Genomic DNA, 13,926 nt, shown 5'->3' with positions numbered 1-13,926 from the left:
AAGAGGAACTCACAGTTTCCAACACGTTGCCCTTGCCCAAGTTCCCATTTTTAGTATATGTGCTGCTGAAGCAAGCACTCCTGCCCAAGTTCCCAACAGGCACGTGCTGCCTTGGGGTGCTCCAAGGCCCCTTGGAGGATATGGATTTATCTCAACCCAATTTCTTCCTCCTAAGGGATTAACTGAATTTGAGGGAAGAGAGCAGATCACCAATGCTTGTAAAGGGAATGTATGTTGCTCTATGTTGCTCAAGGTCTCAGAGAAAATTGAGGAGTCACAGAACCTGAATTCCCACCTCTAGATTCTTATTTCAAGGCTCACTCCCCAGCACCGTGCTGCCTCTTGAAGTGTATTTGTCAATCCCAGGTACAGCACAATTACAATTCCCAACACAACCCCCCTCCCATCTGCCCACAAGATGCTAGGCCTTTGGCTAGGTTCTTGTCAAGCTCATTGGGTTCTCAGAACAAGCCTATAAAGTAGGTACTACAATTACTCCCAGTTTCCAGATGAGGAAAGTGAAGCTCCAAGGGGCAAAATGACATTCTTGTGCAAGGCAGAGCTGAGATTCCAAATCAGAGCCATTTGACTGCAGAGGCCATGCATAGCAGATAAAGGAAACCTCACTGCAGCAGGGAGGGACACATACAGCCTTCCAGGCTTGTGGACAGCATTTCCAGAGGCCAAAGGACTGCACAGAGAAAATACTGTGCAAACTAGGTTCTCTCCATAAAGCCCAAAGGAGGCATCCTGCCTTCAGCCAGAGGTACCAGACTCCAGCAGCTGGGGATTTCATCTGATTCCTTTTCTTCCTCCCTCACCTCCACCACCCAAGACTATTCAAGTATAAGCTTTGGCCGGGCGTGGTGGCTCACACCTGTAATCCCAGTACTTTGGGAGGCCAAGGTGGGCATATCACGTGAGGTCAGGAGTTCCAGACCAGCCTGGCCAACATGGTGAAACCCCATCTCTACACACATACACACAGAGTTAGCTGGGCATGATGGCAGGTACCTGTAATCCTAGCTACTTGGGAGGCTGAGGCAGGAGAATTCCTGGAACCCAGGACATGAGGCTGCAGTAAGCCAAGATTGTGCCTTCATGAAAGCAGAGGATTTGAGTCAGTTTTGTTCACTGATGATTTCCAGCCCCTACAAGAGTACCTGTAATGTATAAGGAGCTATTAATAAATAAACATGTTGGATGATGTAGAAGGTGTTTTTTACTATAGGAAGTTTTTTTGGTTTTTCATACAGGGTTTCTGCTCTCTCACCCAGCTTGAAGTATAATGGTGCGATCTTGGCTCACTGCAGCCTTGACCTCCTGAGCTCAAGTGATCCTCCCATTTCAGCTTCCCGAGTAGCTGGGAATACAGGCACGCGCCATCACACCAGGCTGATTTTTCATTTTATTTTTTATTTTTTGTAGAGACAGGGTCTCACTATGTTGCCCAGGCTGATCCCAAACTCCTGGCCTCAAGAGATCCCACCTGGACCTCCCATGCCTGGGATTACGGGCATGAACCACTGCACCTGGCCAAACTTAGACTATTGCACAAAGCTCCTAAGTTTATTTCCATTAGCTGGGAGATATAACTTGACCCAGTGGGGAAGTGCACTTGCATGACAGGGGCTTGGTGATAGAAGCTTTGAAAATGGTCCTGAATGAGCAGACTGGATAAGGAATACCATTGAGAATCACTTTGTAAAATGATAAACACATTAGTCAAGTAAAACTCTCCCTGAGTGATCAGTTTGGATAAGCCAGGACTTTCCTGCTTTGCTCGGAGGAGGATTTGTTCCCTTCCACTCAGCAGATGTTTATGAAACATTATGTGTGCAAGGCTCTGTGCCACATCTCAGGATCTGAGAAATGGAAGGAAGTGCAGAAAACATCCACTAGTCCCACCGTCCCTGAAGAGCAAGTGGGAGAGCTGAAGCCCAGAAAGAGGTTATTAAGGGAGGCAGGAGGTCCCAGTCCAAGGCCTGCCCCTGGCTCTGTCCCCTTGGCCCTCGTAGGTCTGCAGACTTTCAGAGTCAGCAGCTGGACCGGGCCCAGAATTCTAACAGGCAGAATAACACTTCCTGACTTAACAAAGGTCTGGGCTGGAAAGTGTTCTGCTTCTTGTTTCTGGTAGGGGGTCCCCAGGAATTAAATGACTGCTGGCCATGCACAGTGGCTCATGCCTGAAATCCCAGCACTTTGGGAGGTCAAGGAGGGAGGATCACCTGAGGTCAGGTGTTCGAGACCAGCATGGCCAACATTGTGAAGATCCCTTCTCTACTAAACGTACAAAAAATAGCCAGGTGTGGAGGTGCATGCTTATAATCCCAGCTACTCAGGAAGCTGAGGCATGAAAATCACTTGAACCTGAGAGGTGGAGGTTGCAATGAGCTGAGATTGTGCCATTGTACTCCAGCCTGAGCGATAAGAGTGAGACTCCATCTCAAAAAAGAAAGGAAAGAAAATGCCGTGGCATTGGGATAAGCCTTGAAGGATGAAGAGAGGACTAAAGGGGCATTCCAGATGAAGGGTCTTCACAAATAAAGGTACAATATGGGGACTATTAGGATGTAGTCTAGAGAGCAGGCAGAACAGGGAGTGGGGACCACTGGAAGGCTGCTGGAGCCATCATGGTGAGAACCATTGAAAATGATGAGCCCTGGGCTTAGCACTTTATATCCTCATGTCAGACCTTGGAGGTAGGTTCCCTTACTACTACCACTTTCTTTCAGATAAGGAAATGGAGGTTCAAGGAGGTGACAAGATCACACAGCTGACTGGTGGTAGAAATAGCACTTAAGCCAGGTCCGTCTGATGCCTCCCCCTGACCTCCTTACCACTGGAATGTGAGGCAGTGGCATTAATAAGGCCTTCCCATCTAAGATACCACTGTCCCAGGACAACTGGCCTGGCACGTCACCTCAGACATGTGGGCACTGAGAGGTCAATCTTTGCCTTCAGCATGGAAGCTAGCTTGATCCCGCCTTTTCGAATTGAGCATCTACGAGACTATCAGGACCTCCTTCACCAGAATAGAGGGATGCATGAGGCAAGGAATATGAGGATTGCTGAGGATTTGTCATGCTCCACTGTCCGCTGGTTTTTGTTTATTGTTCTACAGTTGTGTAGGCTGGCTGGTTTCTAGTTCTCCTCTGGTCACACTAGTGTCACTGTGGCCCTGGGGCAGGTCTCTTTTCCAGAACTAGGGTGGTTGGTCTTGGGAGACTGGAGTTTTAAAATTGTTCCTGGTATACCCAAAGGTTAAGAACTGGTTGATGGTCATGGATTCCTGTCTCCAGCGACCGAGCTTTCTGAGCTGTTCTGTCATGAACTTTTTTTTCAGGTGTTCATAGTAGTGACTGATCTTTCTCTTGGTCTTCTCTAAAGCGCTTACCTTACAAAAAACAGAGGTGAGGTTAGGATCAAGATCCTAATAGAGCTGAGGTTAGGATCACTTTACAGCAGGGCAGGCATCTGTGCTGCTGATGTGGGGGTGGGAAAAGTGTCAGCTGGACCCTATATTCATTCCATATACTTTGACTCACAGGGAGCCTATTTCTCTATTTGTAAAAGGTGGGCATTAAGCTAGGTAACTTCAAGGGTGGGCGGAGTGCCTCACACCTGTAATCCCAGAACCCTGGGAGGCTGAGGCAGGTGGCTCACTTGAGGCCAGGAGTTCAAGACCAGCCTGGCCAACATGGTGAAACCCTGTCTCTACTGAAAATACAAAAAAACCTAGCTGGGTGTGGTGACATAGGCCTGTAATCCCAGTTACTCAGGAGGCTGAGGCACAAGAATCACTTGAACCCAGGAGGCAGAGGTTGCACTGAGCCGAGATCATGCCACTGTGCTCCAGCCTGGCTGACAGAGCGAGAGTCTGTCTCAAAAAAGAAAAAAGCTACACAGAGAGGTCAGCTTATAAACTGAGGCTGTGTTTTGAAGGATGGGGAGGTTTGGGGCATATAGAAACAATGTGGAGGATGGTGATCCTGGAAATGTACATTTTTAACAAGCCCTCTAGGGGATTCTGATAAGCACTAACTTTATCTGAAGACCTAGCAGGAGGTTAAGCAAAGGACTTCTTTATAAAGGCCAGTCAACGTTGGGGTGATTACTTGACATGAGGAATTAAAGAGGGAGGGTGGGTACTAAATGACATAGTTCAAGTCTGTGTTCGCCAAACCTGGCTGAGCATCAGAGGTGTTTCAGATGCTTGATACAAACACAGGCCCCAAGGATTCTTGCTTAGTAGGGTTTGGATGTACCTGAGATGTACCTGATCCAGCTGTTACTACCAGGTTGCTATCGCCCAGCCTAGAGAGAGTTCAGTGGCACAATCTCGGTTCATTGCAACCTCCACCACTTGGGTTCAAGCTATTCTTGTGCCTCAGGCTTCCAAGTATCTGAGATTACAGACACAAGCCCCACACCCAGTTAATTTTTATATTTTTAGTAGAGACAGGGTTTCACTATGTTGGCCAGGCTGGTCTCAAACTCCTGACCTCAAGTGAGCCACCTGCTTCAGCCTCCCAAAGTGTTCAGATTACAGGTATGAGCCACCGCACCCGACCTTATTACCACCATGTTCTAGTCCACCCTATGACAGTAGGTTTTTTGGCTTCTCTCAACTAATGATTTTACCTTGAGCATGACTCTTACCAATCAGGGTTTCTCAACCTTGACACTACTGACATTTTGAGCTGGGCAGTTCTGTGTGGTAGAGGGCTGTCCTGTGCACTGTGTGATATTCAGCAGCATACCTGGCCTCTACCTACTAAATGATAATAGCACCACCCCTCTCCCACTTGTAATAATCAAAAATGGCTCCAGGTGTTGCCAATATCCCTCAAGGTGCAAAACCTCTTGAGGACCGCAGCCATAGATGAGAGAATACCAGCCATCATTCACTATTCTCAGAGATTAGTCAGGGGATGCTAGAACCTAGCTATCTTCCTTGAAATCAGTGGCTGGCCAAAGCAGCCTCTTCCCTTAATGTGATCACATTTTTAGAGAGACAGAAACACTGCCACATTGTCACAGAGGCCCTCAAATGCTCTGAGTTCCTACACGCTGGCCTCTCTGCTAGTCACCGGGTATATAAACTGGAGAAGCCAGTCTCTGTCCTTAGGGAGAGTGTCTTGCATGATGGTCAGCCAGACTGGGGTTTGCAACTCTGCAGTGACTCACTGTGTGATCTTCACGAAGTTCCTCCATCTCTGAGTCTCCGTTTTTGAACTATTAAATGGGGGTGATAATACATAATAGGTGTCAGATACCCAAAACATATAAGGGCTCCATATAGCTTTAAAAAGAAGCTTCTGAGGCCAGGCACGGTGGCTCACGCCTGTAATCCTAGCACTTTAAGGGGCTGAGGTGGGCAGATCACCTGAGGTCAGGAGTTTGAGACCAGACGGCTAACATGGTGAAACCGTCTCTACTAAAAATACAAAAATTAGCAGGGCATGGTGGCACAGGTTTGTAGTCCCAGCTACTTGGGAGTCTGAGGCAGAACAATTGCTTGAACCTGGGAGGTGGAGGTTGTGGTGAGCTGAGATTGTGCCACTGCACTCCAGCCTGGGTGACAGAAAGAGACTCTGTCTCAAATAATAATAATAATAATAATAGGGGCAGGCGTGGTGGCTCATGCCTGTAATCCCAGCACTTTGGGAGGCCAAGGTGGGTGGATCATGGTTAAGGAGTTAGAGACCAGCCTGGCCAACATGGTGAAACCCCATCTCTACTAAAAATACAAAATTATCCAGGTGTAGGCTGTGGAAAAGGTGCCTGTTATCCCAGCTACTCGGGAGGCTGAGGCAGAGAATCGCTTGAACCTGGGAGGTGAAGGTTGCAGTGAGTTGAAATCGCGCTACTATACTCCAGTCGGGGCAACAAGATGAAATTCTGTCTCAGAAAAGAAAAGAAGAGGGCGGCAGCTCAACTCTGGGTACCCTGCTCTGCTTGAAAAATTGAGTGTGTTCTTGGAGTCTATGTTGTTCGTTTCTTCCTAGTGCCCAACACAGTACCTGTCCCAAGCAGGCCATAAGGACAGGTTTAATGAATTCATCAGTCAGGATCTATGGGAACAGTGGGGTGATAGCACTCAGGCTTTCAAGTAAGCAGGTCAAACTCTACCTGTCCATAAGCAAAAAGTGGGAGAAGAGCCTCAGTTCTCATCTGGAAAATGGGGATAATCCCCGAAAGAAAAAAACTGATAAGATGGTGTTGAGACTCATTCAAACTCTAGGACTGAAGACTTTTTCTTTGTGTTTTTAAAACATTTTTTTTATTTTGAGACAGAGTCTTGCTCTGTTGACCAGGCTGGAGTGCAGTGCCGCAATCTCAGCGTACTGCAACCTCCACTGCCCAGGTTCAAGCAATTCTCATAGCTCAGCCTCTCATATAACTGGGATTACAGGCATGTGCCACCACACCTGGCTAATTTTTGTATTTTAGTACAGACAGGATTTCGCCATGTTGGCCAGGCTGGTCTCAAACTCCATTACCTCACGTGATCCTCCTGCCTCAAACTCCCAAAGTTCTGGGATTAGAGATATAAGCCACTGTGTCCAGCCTGGATCCAAGACTTTGTATGGGAGAAAATAAGAATCCATTCATGGATTCCCTAAATAGAGAGATAATGTGCTTTCAGAAAAAAAAGACCCAAGAGACATGGAATCTTTCTCTCTGGCTCCCTTAGCACAGAAACAGGTGTGACACCTTGGGCAAGTCAGTAACCCCAAGTATCAGTTGCCTTCTCTGCAAATGGGGCCTGCCTTGGAGCACCTTGATGATTCCCTATCACCTCTATGATCCCTCTGGATATAGGGAGAATGGAATAAATATGGGTCAAGCTACTAACACCCTGTAATGCAAAAGCTTGTGGCTACTTTACCTCCATCTCATAGATTCGTTGTGCAATGCGGTTATCATGAATAATCACCCGAGATAAATTGCTCTTGGGTAAAAATTTTTTCACTGCTGCTTCACTGGAATTCATTACGCTGGAGTGGGAAGGGAAAGGTGGTACAGGTTACAGATGGCTGGGGCCAGGGCCACAGCAGATTTGTTGGGGTTCTGGGGGGAGTGGCTGAGGCTTCCCCAGGTGTCTTAGGACAAGTGCAGCTCTGCCATAATTTTCAGAGGAGCAAGGGAGTAACCACAGTTTCTTGTTGTGGAAAAGGTACCCTAAAGGGGTATTTCACGGATACACAGAAGAAAAGCCATTCTGAGGATGTAAAAGGGCCCAGTGCAGTCCACAGGGGATGGGTTATCAGAAACTCAGAACCATCCTCAGAAGCAGTCATCTTTTTTGTTTGTTTTTTTGAGATGGAGTTTTGCTCTGTCTCCTAGGCTGGAGTGTGGTGGCACAATCTTGGCTCACTGCAGCCTCCACCTGTAGTTCAAATGATTCTCCTGCTTCAGCCTCCTGAGTAGCTGGGACTACAGGCACTCATCACCATGCCTGGCTAATTTTTGTATTTTTAGTAGAGATGGGGTTTCACCATGTTGGACAGGCTGGTTTCGAACTCCTGACCTCAAGAGATACACCCACCTAGGCCTCCCAAAGTGCTGGGATTACAGGCATGAGCCACCACCACGCCCACCTGGTCAAAAGCAGTCATTTTGATGATCCTCCTTAAGGATGAAATGGGTGAGAGGGGTGTTAAAGGAGAGGAGTAAAAAGTTGTAGGATAGGATTCAGAAGGATGAATCTGAGAGGTGTTTAGCTTGGGGGGTACTTGCTCTAGAGCATATGCCTCAAGGGGATCTGGGTGGTAGGGGTTGGGGGAGTATAGATCAGAGCAGGGAGAAATGAAAATGAAGAGCTTGGACAGATGCTAGGCTGGTTAACAGGGAAATTCTGAAAGAAAGTTTGGGGAGTTGAGAAAAATGAGGGAGGTATGGAGTGGACAGGGGTTTTAGGAGACTCTGAAAGGTCAGAGGTGAAAATGGAGTGGGGTGGAGTAGAATGGAGCCGAGTACTCCAGGTGAAAATACAATTTGGTCAAAATGGGAAAACAGTGAAAAGTTAATATACTTCTAGGCACTGAGTTTTCACTATTTGATAACTTGGTTATACCATGAAGTAGTCTTATGAACATATACTTTTAAATGGTTTTGTCCATTTAAAAATAATTTTTCAGGACCGGCATGATGGTTCACGTCTGTAATCCCAACATTTGGAGAGGCCGAAGCAGGTGAATCACTTGAGGTCAGGAGTTCCAGACCAGCCTGGCCAACATGGTGAAAACCCATCTCTACTAAAAATACAAAAATTAGCTGGGTGTGGTGGTGAACACCTATAATCCCAGCTACTTAGGAGATTGGGGCAGGAGAATTGCTTGAACCCGGGAGGTGGAGTTTGCAGTGAGTATCGTGCCACTGTATTCCAGCCTGGGCAACAGAGCAAGACTTGGTCTTAAAAAAAATTTTTCATATTTTCTTTCTAAAATGTAGAAACAAAATGTATAATATGGAAACAACTGAATAAATTTTGGTATGTCATAAAATACATGTAATTGTGTACGAAACATAGACACGGGTGGTATATTAGATGGGAGAAGAAAGCAGGTTACTAGAAAGTGAACTTTTTTGTGATGTATTGTTTTTTAAGCATGTTGTTATATATATATACATATATATATATATATATAAGAATGGATCATGAACAAAATACACCAAAATGTTAACAGTGATTGTCCCTAACCATTCATGCTGCTGGTCTGTCTTATTTTTCTTTCTTTTATTTTTATTTTTTTGAGATGGGGTCTCACTCTGTTGCTCAGGTTGGAGTGCAGTGGCACAATCTCAGCTCACCGCAACCTCTGCCTCCCAGGCTCAAGCAATCCTCCCACCTCAGCCTCCTGAGTAACTGGGATCACCAGCCACCATGCCTGGCTAATTTTTTTTAATTTTTGGTAGAGACAGGGTTTCACCATGTTGCCTAGGCTGGTCTCAAACTCCTGAGCTCAGGCGATCCACCTGCCTCAGCCTCCCAAAGTGGTGGGATTACAGGCATGAGCCACCGCACCTGGCCTGATTTATCCATAAGTGTATTCTACTTTTATAATGAGGACAAAAAAGACAACTGTGGAAGGGTAAAATATTTTGAAGGACTAGAATTTTTTTCTAATTCATGTTGGGCGCGGTGGCTCATGCCTGTAATCCCACCACTTATGGAGGCCGAGGTGGGCGAATCACCTAAGGTCAGCGAATCACCTAAGGTCGAGAGTTCGAGACTAGCCTGACCAACATGGAGAAACCCCGTCTCTACTAAAAATACAAAATTAGCCGGGCATGGTGGTGCATGCCTGTAATCCCGGCTACAGGGGAGGCTGAGACAGGAGAATTGCTCGAACCTGGGGGGCCGAGGTTGCGGTGAGCCGAGATCGCGCCATTGTACCCCAGCCTGGGCAACAAAAGCAAAATTGTCTCAAAAAAAATAAAATCCCTAAAACACTAGAAGGGAAAGAGAGCGACAACGACTGGAAATATTCCAAGTAAAAAGGGTTATTTTGAACCTAATTGCTTTCCACCTCAAGTCCTTCATGGACGGGAGCCTGGAAGATGCAGTGAGGGGGTTGTAGAATGGAAAGAAGCGCGGGTAATTGGGGTTTGTGAGGATCGGGGCGAGGCAGAGGGAACTGGGTTTTTTTTCCCCAGGACCTCTGGGGAACACAGAGGCTGAGAAGGAGCTTATGAGATAGGTTCGAGCTTGGGAGGACCTGGGCATCTCCAGGCTCTAAGGAGAGTCAGGGCTCACCCCCTCGGGCACTGCGGCCTCACGAGGTCATGCCAGGGGACTGAAGGGCCGGGACCGACTCTGAGAACATGTGGCCTGGGGATGGGGATTCCAAGTTCTCCAGGGATTCCAGGATGAGGGAGTTTGGGCTCCAGGGAGTCCGAAGAGCTAGACTGAGAAGGAGCTGGGGCCTGGGGCTACGATAAATCGACTCCTCTCGTGTGTGAAAAAGGGTCAGGGTCCAGCTGAGGGGAGCTCGAGTCTGAAAGAGTTCGGGCGCCCTAGCGGGTCGGAAGGTCTGACAAACGCCCTGCGCCTGCGGGCCGCACCTGAAGAGCACCGGCGGCTGCGCAGACCGCGGCCGCGGGAAGGAAATCTGCGGCTGACTCCCTAGGCCGATTTCTTGGCGGCGGCCGAGTCTATCCCGCAGGTGGTTCAAGCCCAAGGTGGCGCCGCAACTGGTGGTCGCCTGGGCGGCGGTCGGGTAAATCTTGGAGGATCCCAGGTCCCAGGAAACTAAGGGCTTAGTCGGCTGTGTGACTGCGGCTTCCCTGTTGGAGAAAGAGTTGGAAACTGGAGGTCGGTTGTCAGCCATGCTCGGTGGGCGCGAGCTGACGCGGAGTGAGTCCCTGGGCGAGGCCCTGAACCAAGCACTGCGCGTTGCCTAGAAGACACATAATGGCCCGGGAGACCCGGATGCCGGGTGTCAGAGACACGCGCGGAACCCGGCGGCTACGGACGCGATAAGATTGTCCCTCGGTGGCCGCCGTGGTAATACCAGGTGCGTTGCCGTGGAGACGGACGATGCTGGATGTAGTGGGGTGCGGTGAACAGAGCTGACCCCGCTTCGCCGCGGGGACTGCAGTGACCCCGGCTTCCTCGGGGCGGGTAACGGGTTGAGCCTGGGCGGGGCTGCTCAGGGGCGTGATTTCGCTGAAAACCCGCCACAGGTGATTTCTTTCTGCTGTGAGAGACCGTTGCTATGGAAACCAAAGCGCTAGGCCTACGGGGATTGAGGCTCGGCATCATGACTGGTCTCTCTTCCAAAGTTGCTCGCCTTCGCAGAGCGGCTGCTTCCTGAACAAATCCGCCACCCTCCTGCGCGGTCTTGACACCGAGCAGGTGAAGAAGCCTATTCCAAGGCCAGCTCCCCGAAGAAACCTATTTTGTAACCAAATCAGTTATGTCATGATTTACTTTTAATAAAAATGGGTACTAGAGAGAAAAATTATGCTTCAAAACAAAACTGTGGTACACTATTGTTAGTTGTCCTTAAGCTTTTCTGCCTTTTGAACTAAATCCTAAATTCTTGGATTCATGGGTTAGAAGTCCCCAAACTAATGCCTTCAAATCTTTGATTTTTTTTTTTTTTTTTTCTTTTTGTTTTTTTCCTTTTTGTGGAGAACGGGGTCTCGCTATATTGCCCAGGCAGGTCTCGAACTCCTGGGCTCAAGCTATCCTCCCGCCTCTGCCTCCCTAAGAGCTGGGATTACAGGCGTGAGCCACAGCGCCCGGCAAATCTTTGATTCTAAAATTGAGAATTGTACTGCTCATCCTAGGACTCATTATTTACCTTATGTTAAGCTGTTCACTTAAACACTATAGTAAAACTATAGATGACAGTAATAATGTTTTTGCCATGCAAGCCTCGTAAGCATACTCACTGCATGAGTATGCTCAGGCAGTTGCAAAATTGTTCCACTCTTCTTACCTTGGAGCTCGCTCCCGTTCCCACTATGTCCCCTTTCAGCAGGAAGAAGCCAGAGCGATGGCCTTTCACCATCTTCATAGCCTACACCTTAAGATTAAGGTGTTATAAAATCCAAAGGGAGAGATTGAAACCAACTTTGCAAAATTATGACTGAGACAGAAAAAGAGATTTAACTTAACTGGCTCTATTTTGTTCTAACCTCCAAGCTGTCCTTGTTCATTCCTGGGTAAGGAAGAACTAACTTACTTTGTAGTTATAGTTTAAAACAAAGATGATAACAGCTCTTTCCCAAAGCAGACCTCCTTCTTGCCTGGGAACTAGATTGCCTTTGTTTTTTTTGTTGTTGTTGTTGAGACAGAGTTTTGCTCTTGTTGCCCAGGCTGGAGTACAATGGTGCTATCTCAGCTCACTGTAACCTCCGCCTTCCGGGTTCAAGTGATTCTCCTGCCTCAGCCTCCTGAGTAGCTGGGATTACAGGCATGCGCTACCACGCCCAGGGAATTTTTGTATTTTTAGTAGAGATGGGGTTTCTCCATGTCAACCAGGCTAGGCTCGAACTTCTGACCTCAGGTAATCCGCCCCCAAAGTGCTAGTATTACAGGTGTGAGCCACCACACCTGGCCAAGACTAGATTGCCTTTGTTGGACTAATATTGGGCACAAGATTAGAAATTATGGTTTAGGAGTCATGCAGCTGGAAGCTATAAGATTCTGACCCCCCCTAAACTGCTCCTAAGATGAGTGCTTGAGATATTTTGCCGAGCCTGCACTTGGTGGATCAGCTGGCACCACCCAGATCAATAAACTGGCTTATCTGATCTTGTGGCCCCCCCACCTCTGGTCTTGCACACAGCGGGCTCTGTGTGAATTACTCTTTCTCTATTGCAATTCCCCTGTCTTGATGAATTGACTCTGTCTAGGCAGTGGGCAAGGAAACCCCTTGGACAGTTACAATAGTTGGGACTACAGGCATGTGCCACCACACCCAGCTAATATTTGCATTTTTAGTAGACAGGGTTTCACCATGTGGAAGCTCAACAGGGTCAAGAGGGGGCAGTGGCTCAAACCTAGGCTCCCTGCTCTGCTTGAAAAAATGTATATGTTCTTGGAGCCCATCTTGTTCACTTGTCTCTTCTTAGTGCCCAACACTGTACATGTCCCAAGCAAAAAGTGGGAGAAGAGCCTCAGTTCTCATCTGGAAAATGGGAATAATCCTGGAAGGAAGAAACTGACAAGACTGTGTTGATGCTGATTCAAACTCTAGGAGCCAAATCTTTGGTGGCTGAGTTTTTGTTTGTTTGTTTGTTTGTTTGTTTTGTTTTGTTTTGTTTTGTTTTTTGTAACGGAGTCTTGCTGTGTTGCCCAGGCTGTAGTACAGTGGCATGATCTCGGCTCATTGCAATCTCTGCTGCTTGGGTTCAGGCAATTCTTGTAGCTCAGCCTCCCACATAGCTGTGATTACAGGCGTGCACCTCTACACCCGGCTAGTTTTTGTATGTCTAATAGAGACTAGGTTTCGCTATGTTGGCCAGGTTGGTCTCGAACTCCTGGCCTCAAGTGATCTGCCTGCCTCAGCCTCCCAAAGTGTTAGAATTACAGCCATGAGCCACTGCACCCAGCCTAAGACCCAAGACTTTGTATGCGAGAAACTAAGAATCCATTCATGGGTTCCCTAAATAGAGAGATAATGTGCTTTCAGAAAAAAAGACCCAAGAGATATGAAGTCTTTCTCTCTGGCTTTCTCAGACACCTTGGGCAAGTCAATAACCCTGAGTATCAATTGCCTCCTCTGTAAATGGGGCCTGCCTTAGAGCACCTTGATGACTCCATATCACCTTTATGATCCCCCAGGATATAGGAAGAATGAAGTGAACATGGGTCACGGCAGTAACACCCTCTAATGCAAAAGCTTGCGGCTATTTTACCCCAATCTCATAGATTTGTTGTGTGCTGAGTTTGTCATGAATAATCACCCAAGGTAAATTCCCCTTGCGTAAAAATTTTTCACTGCTGCTTCACTGGAATTCATTAAGCTGGAGTGGGGAGGGAAAGGTGGTACAGGTTACAGATGGCTGGGGCCAGGGCCACAGCAGATTTGTTGGGCTTCTGGGGAGAGTGGCTGAGGCTTCCCCAGGTGTCCTTGGACAAGTGCAGCTCTGCCATAATTTTCAGAAGAACAAGGAAGTGTTTCTTATTGTGGAGAAGATAGGCTAAAGAGGTATTTCATAGATATCCAGAAAAGCCATTCTTAGGATGTAAAAGGGCCCCGTGCAGGCCACAAGAGAAGGGTTATCAGAAGTAGTCATTTTTTTTTTTTTTTTTTTCTCTGAGATGAACTTTGGCCCTTCTCATCCAGGCTGGAGTGCAATGAGGTGATCTTGGCTCACTGCAGCTTCTCCCTCCTGGGCTCAAGTGATCCTCCCATCTCAGCCTCTTGAGTAGCTGGGACCACAGGTGAACCACCATGCCTA

General features: G+C 47.7%; 1 protein-coding gene across 1 annotated transcript; it reads right to left on the bottom strand.

Moving 5' to 3' along the window:
- Nucleotides 1–3,078: 3,078 nt before the first annotated feature.
- CUNH5orf52 (chromosome unknown C5orf52 homolog) lies at nt 3,079–10,362 on the bottom strand. The gene is made up of 3 exons (XM_017517092.2): nt 10,075–10,362; nt 6,896–7,004; nt 3,079–3,397 (listed from the first exon to the last, which is right to left on the bottom strand). The coding sequence occupies exons 1-3, from the start codon at nt 10,338–10,340 to the stop codon at nt 3,206–3,208; spliced, it is 567 nt and encodes a 188-aa protein (XP_017372581.1). The 5' UTR covers nt 10,341–10,362; the 3' UTR covers nt 3,079–3,205.
- Between the last annotated feature and the right edge of the window lie 3,564 nt (nt 10,363–13,926).

The sequence above is a fragment of the Cebus imitator genome, unplaced genomic scaffold, assembly GCF_001604975.1.
Source record: "Cebus imitator isolate Cc_AM_T3 unplaced genomic scaffold, Cebus_imitator-1.0 Scaffold616, whole genome shotgun sequence".
In the NCBI taxonomy this organism is placed as follows: domain Eukaryota; kingdom Metazoa; phylum Chordata; class Mammalia; order Primates; family Cebidae; genus Cebus; species Cebus imitator.
The sequence above is the reverse complement of the archived record's forward strand: the minus strand, read 5'-3'. Positions and strand labels throughout refer to the sequence as shown.